The 22,885-nt window shown below is 32.9% G+C and overlaps 1 protein-coding gene across 4 annotated transcripts in view; it reads right to left on the bottom strand.

Annotated features, from left to right (window-relative positions):
• LOC143223540 (uncharacterized) overlaps positions 1–22,885 on the bottom strand; it is a 36,056-nt gene that overhangs the window by 6,104 nt on the left and 7,067 nt on the right. For 3 of the 4 annotated variants that reach the window (XM_076451619.1, XM_076451621.1, XM_076451620.1), the window contains exons 2-9: positions 21,454–21,629; positions 14,928–15,157; positions 12,575–12,690; positions 10,767–11,003; positions 6,991–7,164; positions 3,854–4,108; positions 2,056–2,282; positions 1,638–1,746 (exon numbers count right to left, since the gene is read on the bottom strand). In XM_076451619.1, the coding sequence (XP_076307734.1) occupies positions 1,638–1,746; positions 2,056–2,282; positions 3,854–4,108; positions 6,991–7,164; positions 10,767–11,003; positions 12,575–12,690; positions 14,928–15,157; positions 21,454–21,597 (1,492 nt within the window). In that variant the 5' untranslated portion in view covers positions 21,598–21,629. Of the gene's footprint in view, positions 1–1,637; positions 1,747–2,055; positions 2,283–3,853; positions 4,109–6,990; positions 7,165–10,766; positions 11,004–12,574; positions 12,691–14,927; positions 15,158–21,453; positions 21,630–21,970; positions 22,383–22,885 lie in introns of all 4 variants that reach the window. The other variant, XM_076451622.1, reaches the window with a different exon arrangement.

Here is a 22,885-nt window from a genome sequence, read left to right as displayed (position 1 = left end):
GCTTTGAAAGATGAAAATAACAAAAGGGAAAATAAAAATAAAAACTTTTTTTGCATTTAATAGCAAAAATGTGAACACTATGAAATTAGCCTAAATACTAGCTGGTCAAAAGTTTAAAACCATATTGAAACGAGGCATTAATTGGTAAACACATAACAAAATTTAGTCATTTGTGTTCAAGCATTAGTGTTGTCAATGTCTCCCACTGACATTTCCTGTGTTACATTGGGTAAAAACAAAGAAAAGACTAAAAAGTTGACAGAGTTTGAACGTGGCAGAATTGTCGAGCTGCAAAAGCAAAGTCTCTCTCAATGTGTCATCGCTGGTGAGAAAGGGCATAGTAAAACTGCTGTTGCAAATTTCTTAAAAAACCCTGAGGGACACGGAAGGAGAATTTCAAGTGGTCGGCCCAAATTTATTTGCAAAAACGGCTCGTTTGGGTTGAGAAAATATTTTACGTAGAAGGTCAAAACGTTGTTCGCTCTTCTACGTAAAATATTTTCTCAACCCAAACGAGCCGTTTTTGCATATAAATTTCTCAACAAGTGGGTTTCTCGACATCACTGGTTGGCCCAAGAAAATCTCACTGGTGCTGAGCAGGAGGATTCGACAGGTTGCCTGGCAAGACACCAACCAATCGTCAAACCAGATTAAGACCCTTACAGATGCAGAATGCAGCTCAAGAACAATAAGACGGCATCTACGAGAGATAGGCTTTAAAAACCATAAACGTCTTCAAAGGCCATGCCTCCTTCCACACCACGAAGAGCATTTTTATTGACTGAAGGCCCTCGCTTGTGTGGAAATCATTGGATCTTTCAGCAGGACAACGCTACAATCCACAATGCCCATGTGACAAAGGACTTTTTCATGGCAAATAACGTGATTCTTTTGGACCATCCAGCATGTTCACCCGAACTGAACCCCATTCAAAATGTTTGTAGTGGATGGCAAGGGAAGTCTATAGAAATGGACGTCAATTCCAAACAGTGCATGATCTTTGTGAAGCCATCTTAACCACTTGGAATAACATTCCAGCCAGCCTTCTGCAAATGTTTATATCGACTACGCCAAAGCGAATGTTTGCAGTTATTCGCAATCACGGCCGTGCAACTCACTACTGAGACCTCTTGTTTCCAAGGTTAGGACTTCTTTTTGGTATGGTCTTAAACTTTTGACCAGCTAGTATTTAGGCTCATTTCATAGTGTTCACGTTTTTCCTATTAAATGCTAAAAAAGTTTATTTTTATTTTCATCTTTTGAAGCTCTACTCAAATAAGTGATTGAGTCTAACAATGCAAAATGCATATTTTTTCTTTATGTTCATTGGCCTTAAGATTTTGGCCAGCAGTGTATATGTTTACTAATTTAAAAGTAATAGTCTGAAAACAACAAATAAGCACAAAATAGTTATGAGGATGGTCCGTGAGGCGAAGCCTATGCTGAATGGTTTTAAAAAAAATATTGCAACCATTAAATTTACAATCATTATCAAAAACAGTTTCATTTTGCCAATGTAAATTGTACAAATATGGTATCTTATCATTCAATAAATAATTTGTCTTACAGAAATTTTTACTTTCTTCCTTGTTGTTCATCTAATTAGATAAAACATTTTTCTGCAAAAGAAATCCTACCTTCTTCTTCTCGAAGTTGTTCCGGCTGCCCATCTAAGTCAATCTTATCTTCCTCCAACCCAAATTCCTCATTGTCTACAGGCCTGCTTGTTAGATGTCTTTGATAGAGCTGAAAGTTTAATTAATTAGAAATGTATGAGATGTATATAATATTCCTACAAGATGTTTTTAACTTTTTAATACAGTGTTCTAACTTGTTTCACTTAGAATACTATAAATCAGAAGGTAGAGACATATTTAGTTTTTCTAAAGTTAACATAAACTGCAAATAATAAGGATTAATTATTTTGAGTACAAAGTTAAAAAAATGAACTAAAACATGAAATATACTGTACCTTGAGAGTTTCTGAGAGGAATCTGAAACATTCACAGATACACAGAAAAAAATATACCTGAACTCAATGAATCACAGTATTACCTTAGATAAGGTTTTTGAAAGAATAGGTCGTCCTGGAAGAGCAAAAAGCTTCTCAACCCCACCAGTTTCTTTCCAGTGCATAAGTCTTTTAGTTGGAGGAGCTAAGTCAAGGGTGGTAACAATGTCTGTTGTATCAGATAGCTGCGACTTCATCTCCTCACCAGATATGTTTTTCACCTCATCAACAACCAGCTTTCGTTTACGCTTACCTTTAGCTTTTTCTGCTCCTAAAAAACCAAAACATGTCAATACACACTAATACTGATATTAAAATAAAGTATGTCTCTCGAAAGTAGACACAAATAATCACACTAAAAACAAACAGTAAATCAGCATCTAAAGATGCTTTAAAGAGATCAAAGGAAACCAAGTTCATTAACTGTAATTAAACAAGTAAGCAAGATAATAATGATACAAAAAACAAAAACAACTTCATTTAAGTAACAAGATAAAAGGAAACCATCTTGAATAACAACTAAATAATAGGGCAAGTATACAACACGATGAAGGAAAAAAAAACCTAAAATGCACTTCCAATATTTTTTTAATAAAAAAAGTAAATTTAAATTCTTTATTAATATGCCTTAATGTCTTGATCTTATGGTTATTTAAACAATATCTACTATATATTTTGCAATACAGATATGACATCAACAACAGCACATCCTGATGTATTTAATATACACACAACTGTAACTCTAGAATTTTATAAAATACAAAACCAACCATGAACATTTTAAAACTGCATTAAATTGTTTTTGGATACCAATATTAACAACCATAAACCACATTCAAGTCTTAAGAAACTTGATAATCAAATTTTCAACTTACACACACTTGTTAGGCTGCATAAACACAGTCCTGTTAATGACACTGTTAATCTAGTTCTCAAGCTATAAAAATGCTGAACATTTTTCATAATAACAAACAATACACTTAAGTGACAAGTGCTCCTAGAAATGTTTAATGTACACATGAGCCATTACTAGATAGTAATGCCATTAAAAAAAAAAAAACATATGCTAAACATAAAAATTTATTTCATTCATTGAATAACAAACCTGTATGCATTTAATTATTTGGTATGAATATTATGCAAATATTTGCATTGCTTTTAAACATCAGTTAATTAAAAGCACAATTTTACTTTAGGTATTTCAAACAAAAAGTATTTAAATATTTCTCAAAGACTGGATGGAGACTATATAAAGTATTACTGAGAGTATTCCTAAGTGTAATTATGAAATGTCAAACAGTTATGATGAACCTGACAGAGTTTGAAATACAGGTAGTTATGACAATCTTGAAAACTCTCAAGGAAAATAATTAGCCTTCAAATTTCTGACATTAAATTACAACAAAATGTATAAATTACCTTAGCACTAATTTTTTGTGTCTTAAAGCTGCATTTGATAATCATTACTGGGGCCATTTAGTCATCTGTACAAGTTTAGGTTATGGATTTATAAGTTTACTACTTCCAAAAGTAAATTGTCATTGATTTAATTAATATTTCTCCTACTGCTTTTTCTTTCCCAGTGGTGTGTCATAACATTTTATCATTAAGGTCCCCTGAAACTATTGTGATTCATTCTTCACACCTCAGCATTATTTGAAAGTATGAAAATGTCTCGTACATATAATACAACTTGTAAAAGTTATATATCAATTTAATAGGAAATTAAGACTTAAAGAATATACTTAGAAGATTCAAATAAAGATGAATCTTTTGTAAAAGGTAGAGAACAAATTAATAAAAAAATAAAAGCCTGAGATTGCAGTGTTTTATTATCTTTACCCTGTACTATAGTGGCATCTAGTGGTGCAAGAGCAAAAGTCTCTTCTTCATTGTGGATTAAAGTTGTCTGGTCCTGAGGCATGGCATCTGGTGGGGGAAGCACACTTTGTTCGCCATCTAGTGGTGGAGGCATGCCTTCATCCCCCCCACCTCCAGTATCACCAGTCTGCATGGGTTGAAGAACTTCTTCTTGTGGGGGGACAGAACCAGGTGTAGAAGGAGCTGACATCCCTCCCATAGAAGGGGGGCCCATGTCTGTTGAATATAAAATGTTTGTATGAAATGTTTGAAATTAGCAACTTTTACATACAGATTCAACAATGTTTAGTTTCTAATTTTAAGCAAATAACTTCTGAAAACATTTGACAAGTTAATAAAATAAATAAACAATATTACAGTTACAAATTATGTGGTATAAACTAGTGTTACAAAAAAGACAAACATTTCAATAACAAAAACACATATATATAGTTTTGTTAACATAATGATTTCATAATTCATAAGTATTTAGGCTTTTGTTTTCATGTTTAAAACATGTACCTTTATCTTAAAATATGATTTTTCCACACGCTGAGAATATTCAAAATGTCATATTAAAATTACTCATAGTAAAACATGTTTCTGCTATAAGAAATGAGAATGGGCAAATGAAATATTATTGGCATAATTTATAGCAATGAAAGGTGTAAAATATCCTGGTGGTAGATCTGAAGACATGATCCTTGTAAACACTGAAAATTAGAAGTTCACTTGTATACTCTTCTTTTTTTTCTTTCAACAGGTGCAATGTCCTTAAAGTTCACAGGGGCCTGGCATGGCCAGGTGTGTTAAGGCATTCAACTCGTAATCTGGAGGTCTTTCTCTCGTAATCTGCTCGCCCTTTCAGCCATGGGGGCATTATAATGTGATGGTCAATCCCACTATTCATTGGTAAAAGAGTAGCCCAAGAGTTGGCAGTGATGACTAGCTGCCTTCTCTGTAGTCTTACTCTGCTAAATTAGGGACAACTAGAGCAGATAGCCCTCATATAGCTCTGTGCCAAATTAAAAACAATAAAAAGTTCACAGGATATTAGCTCAATTTGGTTAGTCATCTGAAAGTTCATGTGCTTTTCAGTAGTTTCATAGATCAAAATTTTAGAGTGCTACCCCATGAAGCACAGTTTGTAAGTTCACTGCATATTTTGCATAGTTCCTTCTCTTGGTAAATCAACCTTAATTAATTCTCCTGACTTCACTGCTTGTAGTTTACTCACAATAATAAATGTGACATCTAGTTATTTTATCAACCAGTCTCACCTGAGCTAGTTTTTAACCACATTATCAACTTCATTCGCCCCTGTTTCATCATACTGTACAGTAACTATTACCATTTTAAAAATTGCACCTTTCAATAACATTTTTGCAGGAAAAATCCACACAGCATACTATGAGATTTTGAAAATTCAGGAAAATGTATTAAATACATTCTAATTAGTCAAAAGTTAAAGTAGTTATATATAAAATATCAAAGTGAAGAGAATATATCACTGTTTTGTTGGTCTGAAATATGGTACGTTTACAAAGCCTACAGTTTAAAAGTGTGTTATTTTTTACAGTAATAATTAAATTATATATATATAAAGTACTCAGGGTTCAAGTTGTCATCTCTTTTGGCAAATTTTCACTTATTTTAAATCACTAAATCATAAGATACTTTAAGTCTATAGGATATATGTTATCTAAAATAAAAAACCAATACAAAGATATTCTATATCGGTTCTGATCTTAATTTCAAAGTTTATCATTTATTACTTTTGAAAAATTATATTTTGAGTCTAAAACTCATTAATATTACCTTTACTTGTGTTGAAAATATTTCATGTCTGGAGGTTAACAGTGTCAAACCTTGAATAATTTTGGTATAACATATACAAAAAGAAACATTTTGTTTACTGAACAATATAATTTTATGTTCCTGTGACTGCATTTTACGTACATTTTCTTTCATTACTTAACTAAGACAAGAATACTTCAAAGGCCTTACATGAAAAGAGTTACTAATTCACAAACTTAACACTTTGAATAATTTTTTTTCTCTCTAAAAAAAGCAATTTGTATTTTTTCTATCATGTTTTATTCTTAATTCATAATTACAGTATTTTACTATTAATGCTGAAATATTGATGCAAAAATTAATATTTAATGGATTTAATAAAGAAACTAATTAAAATTATTAAAATATTGTGTGAAAAATATAAGAATGCATTAAATAAATATATAGAAGTAAAAAATTATGGAAATTTTACTGAAAAGTCCTGATAAGTATTTTTAATTATTAATAAGGTTATTTAAATATCTTGGCATTACCTTCATGCAGATGAACATCTTATCACAGATAAAAAATTGTTTAGTTTGAATATTGTAGTTACATTGGACTTTATAAGTGGTGGTTGGGAGTTATACTAGTTCATTAAGATAACAGTTGAAACAACTCACTCTCCTAATTTCCATTTCTTTGGATTATTTTATTATTATTTACAAGTGTTTTCATGTAAGACAGGCAAACAGAAGTTAGGACTGATAGATGGTGTATCCCCACCATAATGTGGGTCCTACTTTCGTAGTCACCTCCAAAACCTAGGGTACATTTTATATCTTACATTATAGCCTATTCCCTGGGGGTCCATTTAATTTGTGCAGCATTTTTCATTGTTTGGGGTTGTTTTTGTTTATTAGATATATACGTATATATATTTGAAGTTTTAATAAAATGGCATATTTATATATATACACACATAGGCCTGCAAAAAAGTCTTTTATTACGAGTAAAATATCAGCATACTCTCATTAATATGAATGCTGATTACATGCCTCCCAAAAATTAACAAAGGATTATTAAGAATCTTTTGGACAACCCAGCAATGCCAAACCATTAGAAATCTTATAACTGACACAAAGTTATCATACTACACTTCAAACTCAGCTTAACAGAAATAAAACAAATGTCACTCAATCAATCTGATCTGTCACTTTAATGTCATTTGCTTACACTTGTATATCTAGTTTATAAAATTTAGTTCATTCTGGTATGGAACTAAAAATCATACTTATGCTAAACTATACAGCACCTTCTATGTAATATGATGAAATACTAACCATACACGTCATCGTCATCATCAGAATCTCCTGGTCTAGCTTCTGCTTGTGGTGCAGATGATGGGCCTTCCTGAGCCTCTGGGGGATTATCTGTATTACTGGTGTCCATGGGAACATGACCAAGAGGGGCATCATCAAAAAGTCCAGTTGGCTCAAATAGCCCTGCATCACCCTCTTAAAAGACAATAACTATTATTTATAATCAATAAAGTGTTGGACCTTTAACTTTTAATATTCTGATCAATAACTTGTGATCACCTTCATACACTACCACCAAAATTTATATTCAATTATTTTTACTGGTTACATAAAATTAAGTACACTTTAAACCACTCATTGCAAAAATGTTTATAACCCCTATTGGGAAGGTACACTATTATCTTGATATGTGCAGCTTGCACAGTCTTGTACACAATAATTATTATAATTTTAGGTAATTTATAGTTATGCATCTCCGTATTCATTGTATATGTGCATATTTATAAATCTACACACAAGAATTACACTTATAGCAATAAAAACTAAATATTAGTAACTACAAAAGTGTTACACAATACTAACAACATCAAAAGATCAGGAAAGAGTATAAATATGAATCTAAGAAGTTAAAGGAAGGTAGAGAGATCAACAATTCAGTTGAAGGCAAACTTAATAAAGAAAGTTAACAACTATATTTTTCTCTTATATGTGTATATGATATTCATCTGTCAGGATGTAAAATCATTTGATTTTACAAAATAAAGGAGGAACTGAAGGTCTGTGTACGAGAGGAGAAATTATAGCATAGATATTACACTATACAAAGACCACACGAGCTACATCTGCTTCATACTGTATCACTAGATCTTTCCAACACCTTAAAAAATGGAACACAAAAATGTAAGACTGTATCTCTTCAGTTTCATTAAAACATTAATCAGGTCTGCAAAAACAGGATCATTGAAAGTAAATTGTCCTCAAGCAATATACTGATTTTCTTTATAACTTCACCTGTTTCAGATTATTGTTTCAGTACACAAAAACAATTCATGTTTACTTGCTATAAAGCAACATTTTATAAGACAGATTTAGGGTTACACAATTTGCTTTATAGCACCAGAATTGGTCTAACAAGTTGTATGATTTGGAGTTGCACAAATTTTAAATGCAAAAAGATCTAAAATATTTTTAAAAACTGTAAAACAAACATGCAATTACTCCATGAAATAATCAATGTTGATCTCATGAAGGTTATTTAAGCAAAACTGTAAGAAGTTTTGGTACAAGAGTTTAGAAAATATAGGAAAAGATATAAAATATGGAAATCAAAATAATGCCAGTTTTCTTCACATGAGAGACTCTGGCCATCAAACTGATTGGAAATCAAGAATTTCAGAGAAAATGCATAACTGCATACAACGAATCACAGAAAGGTACTTAATCAAAAGCCTCCCTAATTTCAACACCTGCCAACGACTTCCCAACCCCTTGTGTCCTTAAGTAAATTCTAAAAACAACAATCTTATAAGAATTTGCTGACAAGTTATTTTTCCTGACAGAAGACAATGTGACAGAAGAGAATGCATGAATGTGTCAAAACTAGTTTCATTGATTTAAAACTGACAGTTCATTCCAGTTAAGGTGGGTTTTTTCATTAATTTTTGCAAGTGATATTGTTTTATTTATCCTTCAAATTAAATGTCTTGCATGTAATATTTGTTTCTTCATATAGTACATATCAATATATACTGTGAAAGTGGTTCATACCATTAATAAAATTGACTTTAAGGGAAAAAATAATTTTTGCAGAAACTCGTCCCTGAATTAAAACATTGTTCCCATAGGAAAACTGCATATTATGATGTGCCCTACTTTTAGGACCATATTCCATGCTTTTTAAAGGTATACCTGAACATAACCTCATCACACAGAATGATAAAGGACTAATAAGTTTGGTATTGTAAATCAAATGTTATCTGTAACAAGAGATTAATGTATGGGGTAGTTAACTGCTAAACCACTCTGTATATTATCTCTATGTACAAGATATTTCTAAATACAAATAAGATTTCTCTTTCTTCAAAATTTGATTTTGTAATAGTTGAACTGCTACTCTCAACATTTTTTTTAAAAAACACTTTAATTAGCAATGCCAAAGAAAAGATACCAAAAAAAAAACTGTCAAAATTTAACAAAACTCAAGACTTATCACAAAATTTTAAAATTTACATTCTCTGAATTACCATCCCAACTTTTTTCCACATACCATACTCTAGAGCAGGGTTTCCCACACTATATAGAATTGTTGACCACTTGTTTTAATTTTCTCTAATAAGAAAAATGGGTCTAATGAGGATTAATAAGCACATGAATACTGAGCTATAGGTTTGCAAGTTTGAAGTTCTCATGTTCTTCAACAATGAGCCTCTTTGTTCTGAAGACCATTCATATGGTTATATCTAGCTTTGACAACGTATGAACTTGGAAAGGCTTAAGAGAGTTAACTGTGAAAGCCAAATTCACTCTATGGACCATTTTAAACCCCTTGGGTCTTTACTGACCCTCTATATACAGTGGAGCGCCGTTAAGCAGCGGTATTTGAGGGGGTCAACCTGCTTAACTGCGGCTTAAGTGGTCCGCGGCTTAAACCTTTGTGACTGAAAAGCCAAAGTTTCCAACAGCTCCGCCGAGGAGCCTCATCCGGGCCATTGCGTGATTATTATAATATTAATGTATAGACTATTCAGATACAATTGACAAGTGCTGTTTTAACACAAATGACCAATGCACTGCGATGTTTCGCTTTCCCTGTAAAATTTAATCTTCCCGTGTTACATGCGGGCGCCATGTCAATATGATATGCTCACTATTAATTCAGAAACTGAAGTGATTTCTATTGGGTTTGTGGCCAATATTTATACAATTCCATAAAAATATCGGATTATCGAATTAAAAATAATACTTTAATTATTGATCACTTTTTTCACGGATTTACCACAGATTAACTTTACTGTATGGAGAGGTGCAATTCGGTAACAATGGTGGCCTCCATAAAGCTGACATAGAGAGCAGATAAGGTAGATTAACGGTCGATTTCTATTGTAATATATTTTATTTATTTCCCAAATTAAAGCAAATCCTTTTTAAATATCCCCTTGAAGTTATAAAGACAAGGAGAGTGTGAGAAACTTTAAAAAGCCAGGTAGTAGATTTAATACATAAAAAATTTTGGGACAAGACTTGCTACAGCGACTTAAGCGATTTCGCGGTTTACTGGTCCGCGGCTTAATGGCGCTCCAGTGTAGTATGGCCAACCACTTTAGGAAACCCTGCCCTAAAGTATGAATTGAAAGAACCATAATCAAAAACCTTCTCAAACATTTTGTTCAAAAACTATTACCTTATAATTTGTTATATTATCCACAACCATTTGCAGTAATCCACTTCCATACAGCACCTCCAAAACTATCATTCTCCATTCTATAATTTATTACATTAAATGTAACTTATTGTGCAAGCCTTCTCTTACAGTTCCTCCAAAACCAGCACCTTGCATCCTATAATTTGTTGAAACAAATACTATTCATTTACTAAAGATCAAAGCCACATGAGGCCATCTACTGTATTCATTTCTCAAAATCAAACCCCAGAATTTAGCAAGCATTGTAAGACCATGAACTTCCTGCTTCCCCACAAGGGTAAACATTAAAAACAACCTACCCAGCAAACCTTTTCTACTAGTTCTCCCAAGACCAATATCTTGCATCCTATAATTTGTTACACTAAATACAACTTACCCAGCAAACCTTCTCCTACAGTTCCTCCAAAGCCATCATCTTTTAGTGGAGCATCAAGGGACATGTTGGGTTTGGAACTAGAAGGCCCCTGTTGACTGGCTTCATGAGGTTCATGAGATGTGTCTTCAGGTTTATCTTTGTTTCTGTCTTCTCCTAACAGCAGACTAGCATGATCAAAACCTTCATCAATGTTTGTTGCATCTCGAGCTAATTCAGGATCATCAAAACCCATATCACCTGAAACATAAAGCAAATATCTGGAGGTAACCACTTTAAATAATGATTTCTACACTGCTTCCTTGTAGACAACATCATCCCTCTGTAATTACAAAGCTATAGCAGACTAACAGGAAAACATTACATTTTATATAAATTAGTTTTATTGCATCAATACATCCAAACATGATTACTAGCCCCCCAGCCCAGAAAAAACAAAAAGAGGGAGATAGATTTTATGAAACCATTAACATAGAACACAAGAATACATATGTATAAAAATGGATCTACTAATAGTATTTGTTTCAGAAAGACAGAAAACAGAAATCTTTGGTTTCAATCTTACTCCAGAGTCATCTACAATGTCTTATTTGAATGCCATTAAAGAAAGTTATAAAATATTCTTACTGTGAAACCCAAAACCAGTGCTAAAAACAAAACCTTATTAATAATTTATCATTTAACTTACAAAAACAAAATACACTGCTGGCTAATAAAAGTGGCTTGAGCTATTTTATGAAAATATTTACTCTCAAAAAAAACTACACACCAGTCAATAAACTAATTCATATGCCCTGAACTTGAAACATAGTACAATATTAAGCAACTTGCACATATTAAACAGAGGTCTGCTTTAAACTTGAAAAATTTGTTCAGGAACTGGAAGTAAAATAACAATTAAATCAAACTCGATAGGTAGAACTGTTGTGACTATATAGTTCTCTCATTTGTTATTTAACAAACATTTATCAAGTCTTTTTTTGTGTTTTCTTTAAAAAATGACTAAAAGGTAAGTAAACATGAAATGACCCAGTAATAGTTTTGGATCTTTTCATTAATATTAATATTTTTTAGAATTAATTTATTCATATATCATTCAAGTCATTAGACAGCCATCATACTATTCATTGTTTTGGGTATCTTTAACAACTGGAAAATTGTAATTCAAATAGAAATAACTAAAATTAAAATGACCAGAATATGATCAGTATATTCAGAATTTAACCTTTTCTTTCTCTGCTATACTGCATGTGATCACACTATTCTGGCACACCTACCAGAAATCATGTTGGGAGACTAATATTTGTAGGAATGTAGTTATGTTTCGAACAAATTATTAGAGCTTTTTTTTTTTTTTTTTAAACAAATATAGCTCCAAAAAGTCCAAAAAACCTATAGTGAAGCCTTCAATATGACAAAAACATTGACTTTATTGATGGAAATAGTTTTATAATACTGTCAGTAAATTATAATGATTAATAAATTTTATTTATAACTGGCAAGAAGTGTCATAGTATGAAAATAAATATATTGGAATGTTATTCACCACGTCTGCATTAGAAAGTAAGTTTTATCTAGAGTGAAATATTTATGCTACGAAGTCATGAGCATGCACCTCCATTACTGTAAGTAAAGAATACTGCATCTTATTAAAGCTTAAATATAGTTACGCCATTATAAAGAATATTTAATATATATATATTTTAAATTAAGTACAAAGCTAAACATTGGGCTATCCATGTTGTGTCCATCATAGGTATCAAAACCAGCTTAAAGTATAATAATAATAGAAAATAAAATGATATTCTTACCAAATTCACCAAATCCATCATCAGCCATAAGAGTAAGAGTTCCATAATCTTCCTTGAGTGTAATGTCTTCTGCTCGGCTTTGATTTAAAGTCACTGGTGTTTCCATGCCTAGATTGCTGTATGAAAATAAGTATATATTTAATAAACACTTTAATACATAAAACAGCATTTATTCTCTCATAGTAGCTGACTATAATAAAGTCTGAAGAATCTCAGTTTCATAGTACCAAAGTACAAACATCATATAAGTAAACACAGACAAAAGAAAAAAGAAATAACAGGGGTGTAAAGTTGTTTTTCGTGTACTAGCCCAAGGTTAGTAAGCAAGAAAAATGTATTAGCCCTAAATGTTGACTAAATTATTACACATTGCAGATACATACATGCACACATATTCATCACAATAACTTCTTTCACAACTCACAAAATTAACATAAACCTCATAAGCCAAAGGGTGTCTTTTACACTACAGTTTGTTGAATATTAAGAGCAAGTTCAATCTGAAAACTCCCAAAAAAAGTAATCTTGGATGCATCTTTGAGACAGGTTTTCCTTTGCTAATTGATAAAGATTTAAGTGAAAAACAGCATTTTCAAGTCCCCATACTAGCTAGTACTAAAGTCTACCTGTTAGAATAAATTCAGTATATAACAATAAAGGCACATATTCAGCACAATTAATTATGCAAATGACAACCTTTTATGTTTCTACTATCACCTTTTTATGCTTAGCTTTCAATTGAGATATGAACAACTTCACTTGTGATTTGGTAGGGAAGGTTGAAGCATCGCAATTGACAGCTGTAAGATGAAGAGAGGAACACTATGAAAGCAGCTACAGGCATAATATTGTACTTGGCTTGCTGCTTAATGTTACTAAATTGGTTCTAAATACCTATGTGTGTCATTTGGAGACATCCATACTTCTTGTGCTTGGCCATTAAGTTTAATAGAGCTGATGGATTTCAGTCACCTTACCACATCAAATCACTTGTCACAGCCCCAGCACTAAAAGAATGAGGGAAATACCTTCTTTTTTAGCCAAGAAAAATGTACAAAAAATTTCAGTTCAAATTAAGAAGAACCAATGAGTAGTTTGTGATTTTCTTTTCAACAAAAATGCCCCCCACTGGTTCAAGGGGCCTGCTAAAAATAATTCAGTTTACTACAGTGTATATAATGTAAATGCAAAATCAATAGGCAGGTTAGCCAGACTACACGTAATACTATGGTACTGGGGCCCAGCAATATCCACAGCAGCAGAGGTTTCAGATGTAATGCAAAGAATAATTTGAAATCAGGCAGAAAAGGAAAGAAAAATGAACAAATAATACATCTTTATTCACAATGAAAAAATATGTATGTATAACTACCAAACTGGTCAGGCTTGCTTTCTTATGGTAAGTTCAACTGGTTGCTGGAGTTAAGAGCTTTTAGTTTCTACATCTGCATAGGCCAAGTTTTCCTTAACCAATCCAGACAAGATGTCAGCATGGTATACCAAAATACAAACTTTACAGGAACAAAAAAAATACCAAGTTATGCCAATTTGTACAAATATCAGTCGTGTTTTGAGAAGGGCTCACCCCAAGAGTGGGACAGACAGAGTCAAAGAGATATAAACTTCTAGCCATTGCTGTATGCAACATTTTGAAATCTGATTAACAAGAATTTCGTAAAGCTTTACATTCAGAACATCTGTACAAAATCAAGAAAAATGAAATGAATATATCTAAAGAGTTATATTTGTATCAATTTAAAGAAGGGTTTAATTCATAAACAAGTCAAACTTTAACAAGACTGATATTCTTGGCATATTGAAAATAATGTGATTTAATCCATAACTGAGAAAACACCTACACTTCAATCGAACATTCAGAACATTTCATCCTTTCTCATTATATCTAAGAAAAAGTCCATGGAGTCCTAAGTGGGCAGTCCGAGTTAATTCATCAAAATGCAACTATTTAATCTAGTATCAATGTAAAATTACATTTAAAAAACAACTATTCTAAATAATTAGACATCTAAATTCACAAATTGATAACCAAGTATTGCATAATTGTCTGAATATCAGACTTTAAGATAGATTAGCATATCCTCAATAAAAAGGATACAGATCTTACAGAAACTACAGTGACACTAAATATATAATGATTTGAAAGAAAAATACAGCAGGTAACATTTTAAAACTTTTAATAATTATACACACATGCAAACATTTTATACAAGAATAACTGCACAAGCACTAGGAATTCACAGTAACCTGCACTCAAAATTGAGTAATCCTGTGCTTCTGGATAGTGTATTTTTATATCCCTGAATAAATAAAATAACAATAATACAAAAATTACTTCATATCTGGCATGGCTGTATCAAAGTCATGAAAAACTTCAGGCAAAGTAATGGTTGCCACAGCTGCCTCTCTGTTTTCTTCTGGTAGGTCAACTATTCCTGGACGAAAAGCCATTTTGATCTTGATGAATGCTTCATTACAGTCTGCTAACAAATACTTAGCTTTTCTTGAGTAGATCCGCACAATTCCCAGCAGCAGATGACCTGAAGTCCGTAGAGCCATCTTGACCTGATATTTTAAAATACCAGCACAAATTTAAAAAACATACAAGTATGTATGTCTCAGTTTCATGTTATCATGTACAGTATAAATGTCATGTAAAATTAATGTATAACAGCAGCATTTCATTCACACTTCTAAGAAGAAAATATTCTGGATCAGCTAATCTCTCATAGAATATAAACTTGTCTCAACTTACAGAAAAAATAAAGGACTCAAAGATATGATACTATAAAACAAAACTTTAAGCGAGTATTGTATATAAATTGAAACACGGTGTGGATACAAATTTGAGATTATGCACGAGGCACAATTACAGTTGTTAGAGTAACTGGATTACATTCATTATCACTGATGTTGTATCACTTATTGTAATAAACAGTAGAGCCTTAATCCAAACACATTCCTCATTTTGCCAATCAAAATGCAAAACAATTATAGGAATATTACAGAGTAAACAGTAAAAATTTACAGAAAATACATTTTTTTTTAATATGTGTGATTAAAAAAAAGCTTTTGCCATAACATCCCAATGTGAAAATAATGCTGCCAATGATTCTATTTACTTTATAACACAGATATGAAAGAAAAAAGGATTCTTCTATTCACCTCTTTTAATTTTTTTTTCATAGTATAATACATGAATGTAGGACACCTTATGACTTAACCATTGTTTATATAAAGCAGGTGATGTGTATTAGAATTCAGTATTAAAATATGTGGGAGAAAGATTAAGTTATGAACATAAATAAGAAAAGTACTGGTGAGAATTAGATATTGTTATTTCAAAATTTTTATCACATTTTTTTAAAAAGGATAAAAAATACTTTAGTCTCATAATACCAATCCCTTTTTTCTTTTACACTGTTGTTCAGAAAATGTTTCTTTATATATACAAGTCTAGTAACATTGTAGCTTGATTTATTTTCATTTTGATAAAATATTTTGTCAATTGCAGTAATTTCCATTCCACTTTTGGTTATAAATCATAAAAAAAAATCAATTGACAAAGAGGTTAGGCTTAGTAATAATATTTTTGGTCAAGCTCAATTCACAATAAAAAAAATCTCTTCAATTAATACTAAGTTATTTTATTTATATGCATTATTTTAACATCATAAACTTAACAATAATATTCAATAATTTAGGAGTCATCAGAATATTTTGCAACTGTCTACAGTAAACCTGACAAACATTAAAAAAATATCACAAAGATTTTCAGAAATGAAAAGAACACCTAGAGATAAAATGCACTATCCAAAGGTGTTTTTAAACTTTGTAACTACTTTCAAAACTGTGCTTCATTAGTACAGTTCAATGTATGGTAATTTCTTTGTAAATATAAAACTGTTTTTTTCAAGGGAAGAAAAATTATAAACAAAAGTGTTGTTTATACTAGATTCCTCTGAACCACCATGAAATGTAAATGTTAACACTTTCTTAAACTGAATTTCTATATCCAATATATTATTATCTCCCATCACAAACAGATTTTTTCAACTGCTCCCTATATGAGCAAGTTTTCACTTGCCACTAACCTTGATATTTCCACTTACTCTCATGTGTTTTCACTTAAGACATCTGCACATTACCATGCAAATGATCATACGACAACCCTCTGATAACAGGAGAAGTACACAATTTCAATCACCACTTGTCCCGTCTTCTATACAAGTCATAATGGTCTGGAGAGAAGATGATCCCCCCCTTCAGAAAGTGCCTGAAGGAAGACCATGGGGAGTGCAGATAAATAGAAGGCAACACCTCTACAGGAGACTGCATCACCTCTGGTTCTGACATACTTTTTGTCCACATTAAATTATGTTACAGTAAGGATGGAAACAATGAGGGACCTCTTCAGTTTAATCATGTGTGCACGTACAACTTTAACATCACCATATCCATTGAAACCAACATCCAGGAGGCACTGGGAAAGTGGACAGCAAAGTAGAGGTGCATCTCCATTCCATCACCAGGTGGCACTGGGAGCATACTGTTGAGTCTGAAATAGGAGGAAGGCACCCAGCTACACAAATATCAACACATCTGCTAAAAACTGACATCCAGGTGACAGTAGGAGGAAGGGTGTCTTACTAAGGCTGAATGATCAGACTGCCTGTTGGGGAATGCACCATCCAACACCAGAAGAATACCACTACCCTATTCTCAAAAGAGTAGGATTGGACAAACTAAGGAGAAAGGCTTGATGGTCTACCACCCCAGCAGCTCGGAGCTGAGAAATGATAAGGACTCCTATACTCCACTAGAAGAAGAAAATAGTGTGGTGGAGAGTCTAAAGACATGGTAAGGTGACAAATTTTATGGACAGATATTTGGAAAAGACAACAATCATCAGAATAAAGGGAAGAACAAGTCAGCTGAATCAACTGGTGAATCTAACTCATATGGGTAAAGGGAGAAAGGTGACAGGACTGGGATGAATTCCAAGAAATATATAATAAGAAGCAGGAAACAATGTGTGTAATGTACTAGTAGAAAGCTGTTACTGGAGAAAGGAGGCAATCAAGATGAGCATGTGATATGGAAAGAAGGGAAATAGGTGTAAAAAGCAAATTCTCCCTCCAGACTGACCAAAATTTTGACCAGAAAAGTATGATCAGGGAAAAGGACCATACTGAAACTGCAAAAAAAAGTGCAGTAGACATAAACAGCAAACAAGTCCAAACAATGACGTCTGCACACCAACAAGAGGAAAAGGGACTTCCAAGACAGGTGATATATAGAACAGGTCAACAAAGGTTAAGGGCATAAAGGATGACAATAAGATTCCAATCTGGGAGAAAAGCATGATGGGTGATGTGGAGAGAATAGAACAAAAGGAACAAGACCTGTGAACTGAAGACATGAGCATAACATGTAAAATGAAATGTGGCTGACAAAACACTCATTGGTTTGTGACAGAGGATACTGAAAGGCTCTTGCCAAAAACCAATTAGAAAGGAAATGATATGGGGAAGGGTTGGCCAGGATGGAGGCCAACAATTACATATGGACTAACAATGAATGGCACATGTACCACTATTTTTGGTACACTGCCATGGAGAAAGGACAAAGAATGGGAAATAAAGGATGCTACATGCTACCAAAGTCTGGCCTGCTCAGTCAGTGACCAGACAAGAGTCATGCATGAAGCCTGAGTGATGATGAAAGAGGGTGGAAGAAAAAGAAGGCAACACCAGTAGTCAGCACCGGAAAGGAGGGGGATGATAAGTTAGCTAATATAGAGCCATTAACAAAGCCTGTCATTGATGGTTTGACTGATGGAAAATATCCAGAAAATCAGATGAACTGGAGAGTAGGCATACAAGTATAAACCCTATCAATCCAGTCTGAGAGAATCCATCTCTTCAGCCATAGGATGTGAACCAGGAGACCAAAAACCATAGGAGCTGAAAATTGATGAGTGGTACATGCATCCAAACTCTGAAAACCCCACCAGGCACAAAGCCCCCAAAATACCACCTTATAGTGATAATTGTTTTGGAACATAATAAACAATCTGTAACAAGATTAAGAACAGCTGAAATATGACAAACTAACAAAGGAATTTGACTGCTATGAACCAAATACAAAAGGTCCAATGTGTCTTGACAAAGTAATCTGTTGCCTGGAGATGTACAAAATCACTGTTGAATTGTTGGAATGCAGCATCACTGACTGTCCTACAAGTATACACCCTATCAATCCAGTCTGAGAGAATCCATCTCTTCAGCCATAGTGGAGTAAAATGAACCAAAGCCTAACAAATGTTGAAAAGCCTCAACAGATTAATTTGTAGAGAGGATTTTGAGAGAAAGTCCATGTAATGGTGAAAACAAAGGCTCCTGAAACAACGATGGGAAAATACCCAAACCACCCAACAAGAAACAAATGGAACTAAAATCAGTATGACAAGAAGAGTTCAGAACTGCACCCCTAACCAATGACAATGCATCTGACACATCATCCACAGACCAGAAGTAAGAAACCAACAAAAAGAGTAAGGTTGAACACAAAGGTGAAACATAAGAGGACCAAGTGAAGGAATAGAACCAACAGATCTGTGAGAGGTAGCTAGCGCTGTCTTTTTGAGAACAAATAGATAGGAATAAAATCACAAACAAGTGGGATCTCCCCATTTGATGGTCCCCTTGTGAAGCAAGTCTCAAACCACCTCTGAAAGAAGCTCGCCAACAACAGGATCCCCAGGAGAAAGGAAGAAAACAAGATGCAAAGAAAAGTCCCTCCAAAGGTGGGTAAATCTGAGAAGCCTTCTCCTACAGGTCCCAAACCCACAATGTACTCATCAAGACTGGCAAAGAAGAAGGGCAAAACACAGAAACAATTACAGGAATGGTTTGAAATAAAGGAGAGACCAATGAGGAAAGGGAGGTGAACAATTGAGCTAACTCAGTCCTGGACTCCAAAATGTTGAGAATACCACCAAAAACCTCATGGCCTAAAAAAGGTGCAACATGTAAATCATGAAAAGAGGAGTGAAGCAAGTTAACCCAAAAGATCCCAACAACAGATCAACCACATTTGCAAATCAAGAACAAAAAGAGGCATACTAAAATGGTAAATAGGAAATTCTGAGTGTTTAAAGAAAACATGAGGGAAAGCAACAAATAGCCTCAAACAACAGATGTAGGGAGAACAAAGAACAGTGAAGGGCAAATAGGGTAAGAGAAATATGGTAAAATTAGGACTGCAAAAAAGAAATCAAAGTTTTGGGATCACATCCCACAAAAGAAAAAGGAACTTGATATGCTGTGGGTTAAAATACGAAAAATCAGAATAATATGCTAGAGCAGTGTCATCCAGTGTACCTTGGGATTGATACATACTGACAGATGAATGCAACTGGTTCCTAAAATGACTTGCATGAGCCCCAGAATCTGGAAAGGGAAGAAACACTAAATACTGACCAAAGGGCTCATCACAGAGAAAAACAGGAGTAGAACTATATAAATTAGCTGTAGTAGGTGTCATGTGGAATTCCAAGTGCATTTCATTGTGAAAAAAACTGTTCAACTTATTTTTCTCAAATGATAAAAAATGCAAAAATGTATGGTTAAAAAATTACTGCCTGATGTAAACTTCACCCATTAAGATCATTTTCAGTAAGAAGACACACGTGAAAACATGTCCTAATGGACAAGACTGCCAAATAAGAAGTGATTAAAGGATGCAAGGAACAATTGAGGTTATGAGTAATATTAGTGGAGGGTTACTGCATGACCATTTTTGTGATAACAAACAGATGTCTCACATGAATATACAAGGGTAGGTGAGATTATCAAGGTTATTGGAGAGTAAAAATATGTTTATATAGAGGGCAATTACGTGCAGAATAGTTATTTGTGAAAGGAGGTAATACGTCTTATTGGATTTTTGTTTTCTTCTTAGCAAAGCACACTAAATAAGCAGTTACAAAATTTAAAAAATATCTATTTTAAAATAATTTTGAGCTTACAATTGTTGAAATAGAGTTTGAATTAGTTTTTATTTAATTTTTGAAATTAATATTCAGTTGCACACTCAACACCTGAAATTAGCTCACTGGTCATGATAAAGTTAATTCAGAAGAATATGAGAAATCTTTAATAGTGAGATTGAATGTAAATAAAAATCTACTTTGAATACAGTAAAATATAACTGATACATGTTGAGTTAAGAATCACGTATATGAAGAAAACTTGTATAAGAGAAATACTAACATTATAGATAAAGAGGAATCTTTTGACACTTATACATACAAAACTTGAAATGTTCAGTTAAGTCTAGTGTATAAATGTGGTGTAAAGTTCTGGAGTCTAGAAATTATTTTTAGAAATAAGAAGGGTATTGTTACTTTGCACAACTCTTTGCTGAGGGTTACGTTTAGACTAAGTGTTGTATGATTTTTTTTTGTTTCAACTGTTCAGAACTGATATTGATGTTCTGGAAAAAAATCCATAAATTGTTTAGTAGAAAGATAACTGGTTTGAAAAAACCTCAAGTGCAAATCACTCTAAAATGAGTTGTATATATATTTTTTTTCAAGTGTAGAACTAAATGCCACTTATGTTTAAAATTACTAAGAGATTGGATAATCAATCCATGAATGGACAATTTCAGAGATTTTCCAAGCAGTGCAGTGCAATTTTTTTCTCAAAAATTACTTCAAGTCATTAGAAATAAATATATATGTATACATATAAATATATATGTATACTTTAACTTTTCATAATACTTTTTCTCACAATTACAAGAAACAGACAGTTACTGTACCTTTTTATTATTCTCAAATTATCTCAACTTACCTTGGGTTGTAAAATACCTTCCACACTACTTTCTATATTTGTTTCAAAAACATGGGCTTTTGTCAGCTTCTTGTCCCAGTGAGCAGCCAGCCAGATACGGGCTAACGGGCCCTTTTTCGCCAATACAAAATGAGCATAAAACATTTCTGTTCAATAGTTGATGTACAAACTCAAACCTAAAATTATAGAAAAGAGTAATGTCAACTTATGTTACTAAATCAATTAATTAATTAAAACAATTTATTCTGTGGGAATATTCAATAAAATATAAGTCTATAACTGTACTACTTATATTTGTCATTGTCATCTCAATTGCTGAGATAGCTAGATATTGATTTCAGTGTTACTAGTTTTTGTTTTCTATGTGATGCTTGACAAATAATCGATCAAAGCTAAATGACATATTAAGATGCAATACCAAAGTCTTTTACTTATCTGTAAACTAAAATTTAAACATCTGTCTTATAAATTAAACAATACTAGTGTCAGAATTAACATTTGTACATAAATGACTTACCAACTTAAGCTTTAGATGCACTGTAATGTTTTGGCTTAAACTGTTAACTGTTGTGTGGGCTTTAAGCTTTGAATTTAACTTTATGGCACAAGAATGAAGTTGATGGGAACTGAGAATAAGAAAGTCCTCGTTACTGTAAAAAAACAATGAAAATTCCATGGCAATAATTTAGTTTTGATGGAAAGTAAACTTTCCCAACTGGGATGTTCATGGATATTGATATCCTTCCACCATTGACCTGCTTGCAGTAGAATATTTGTTATTTTTATACTTTTGAATTTTGATTGGGATTGTTTTTTATTTTGCTCAGTTGATATTTGAAATTGTAGTTGCTTCATAGAAGTAAGGAGAAAGATCTGGTCAGATCAAGGTAGCTGAGAGAAGGCAATCAGGGCTGGTGTCATGATGTTGGCTGTAGAAGATCAAAGACATGACTTGATGGAAGAATGAAATAAAGCAAGACAATGAACACTCAACAAAACATTCACCAAATGTCACACAATCAGGGTCACAGAGTCACTGGGATCGATAAATCCAAGTGCCTTACAATTTGCTGTAGGGAGAAATGGGAGTACCCTGAGAAAACCTACTTTCACAATCAGGCACTGAATGTTCTACCTGTCTTGTGCCCAGAGCAAAAAAAATGTACTGCACAACAAGTCAAAAAGCTGGTTTTTATAGGACAGGTAGAAAAGTTAGAAGAGTGGATTAACTGGCTTAGCATATAAAGTATAGGGTTACAAAAAAGGTAATTTTTTGTGTGAACATGTCTAAAGAAATCCCTCAATGGTCTCTTTTGTAATACATTTTTCTTTGCTGACAATTTTGATAGATTTTTAAACAGAAATCTTATTTCCAAGTTTGCTTTATGTATATGTTTAGAAAGAGTTGATAATTACCAAAAATGCTCCTTCC

Source organism: Tachypleus tridentatus, chromosome 8, assembly GCF_004210375.1.
Source record: "Tachypleus tridentatus isolate NWPU-2018 chromosome 8, ASM421037v1, whole genome shotgun sequence".
In the NCBI taxonomy this organism is placed as follows: domain Eukaryota; kingdom Metazoa; phylum Arthropoda; class Merostomata; order Xiphosura; family Limulidae; genus Tachypleus; species Tachypleus tridentatus.
Note: the sequence above shows the minus strand (reverse complement) of the source record. Positions and strands in the feature narration are given on the sequence as shown.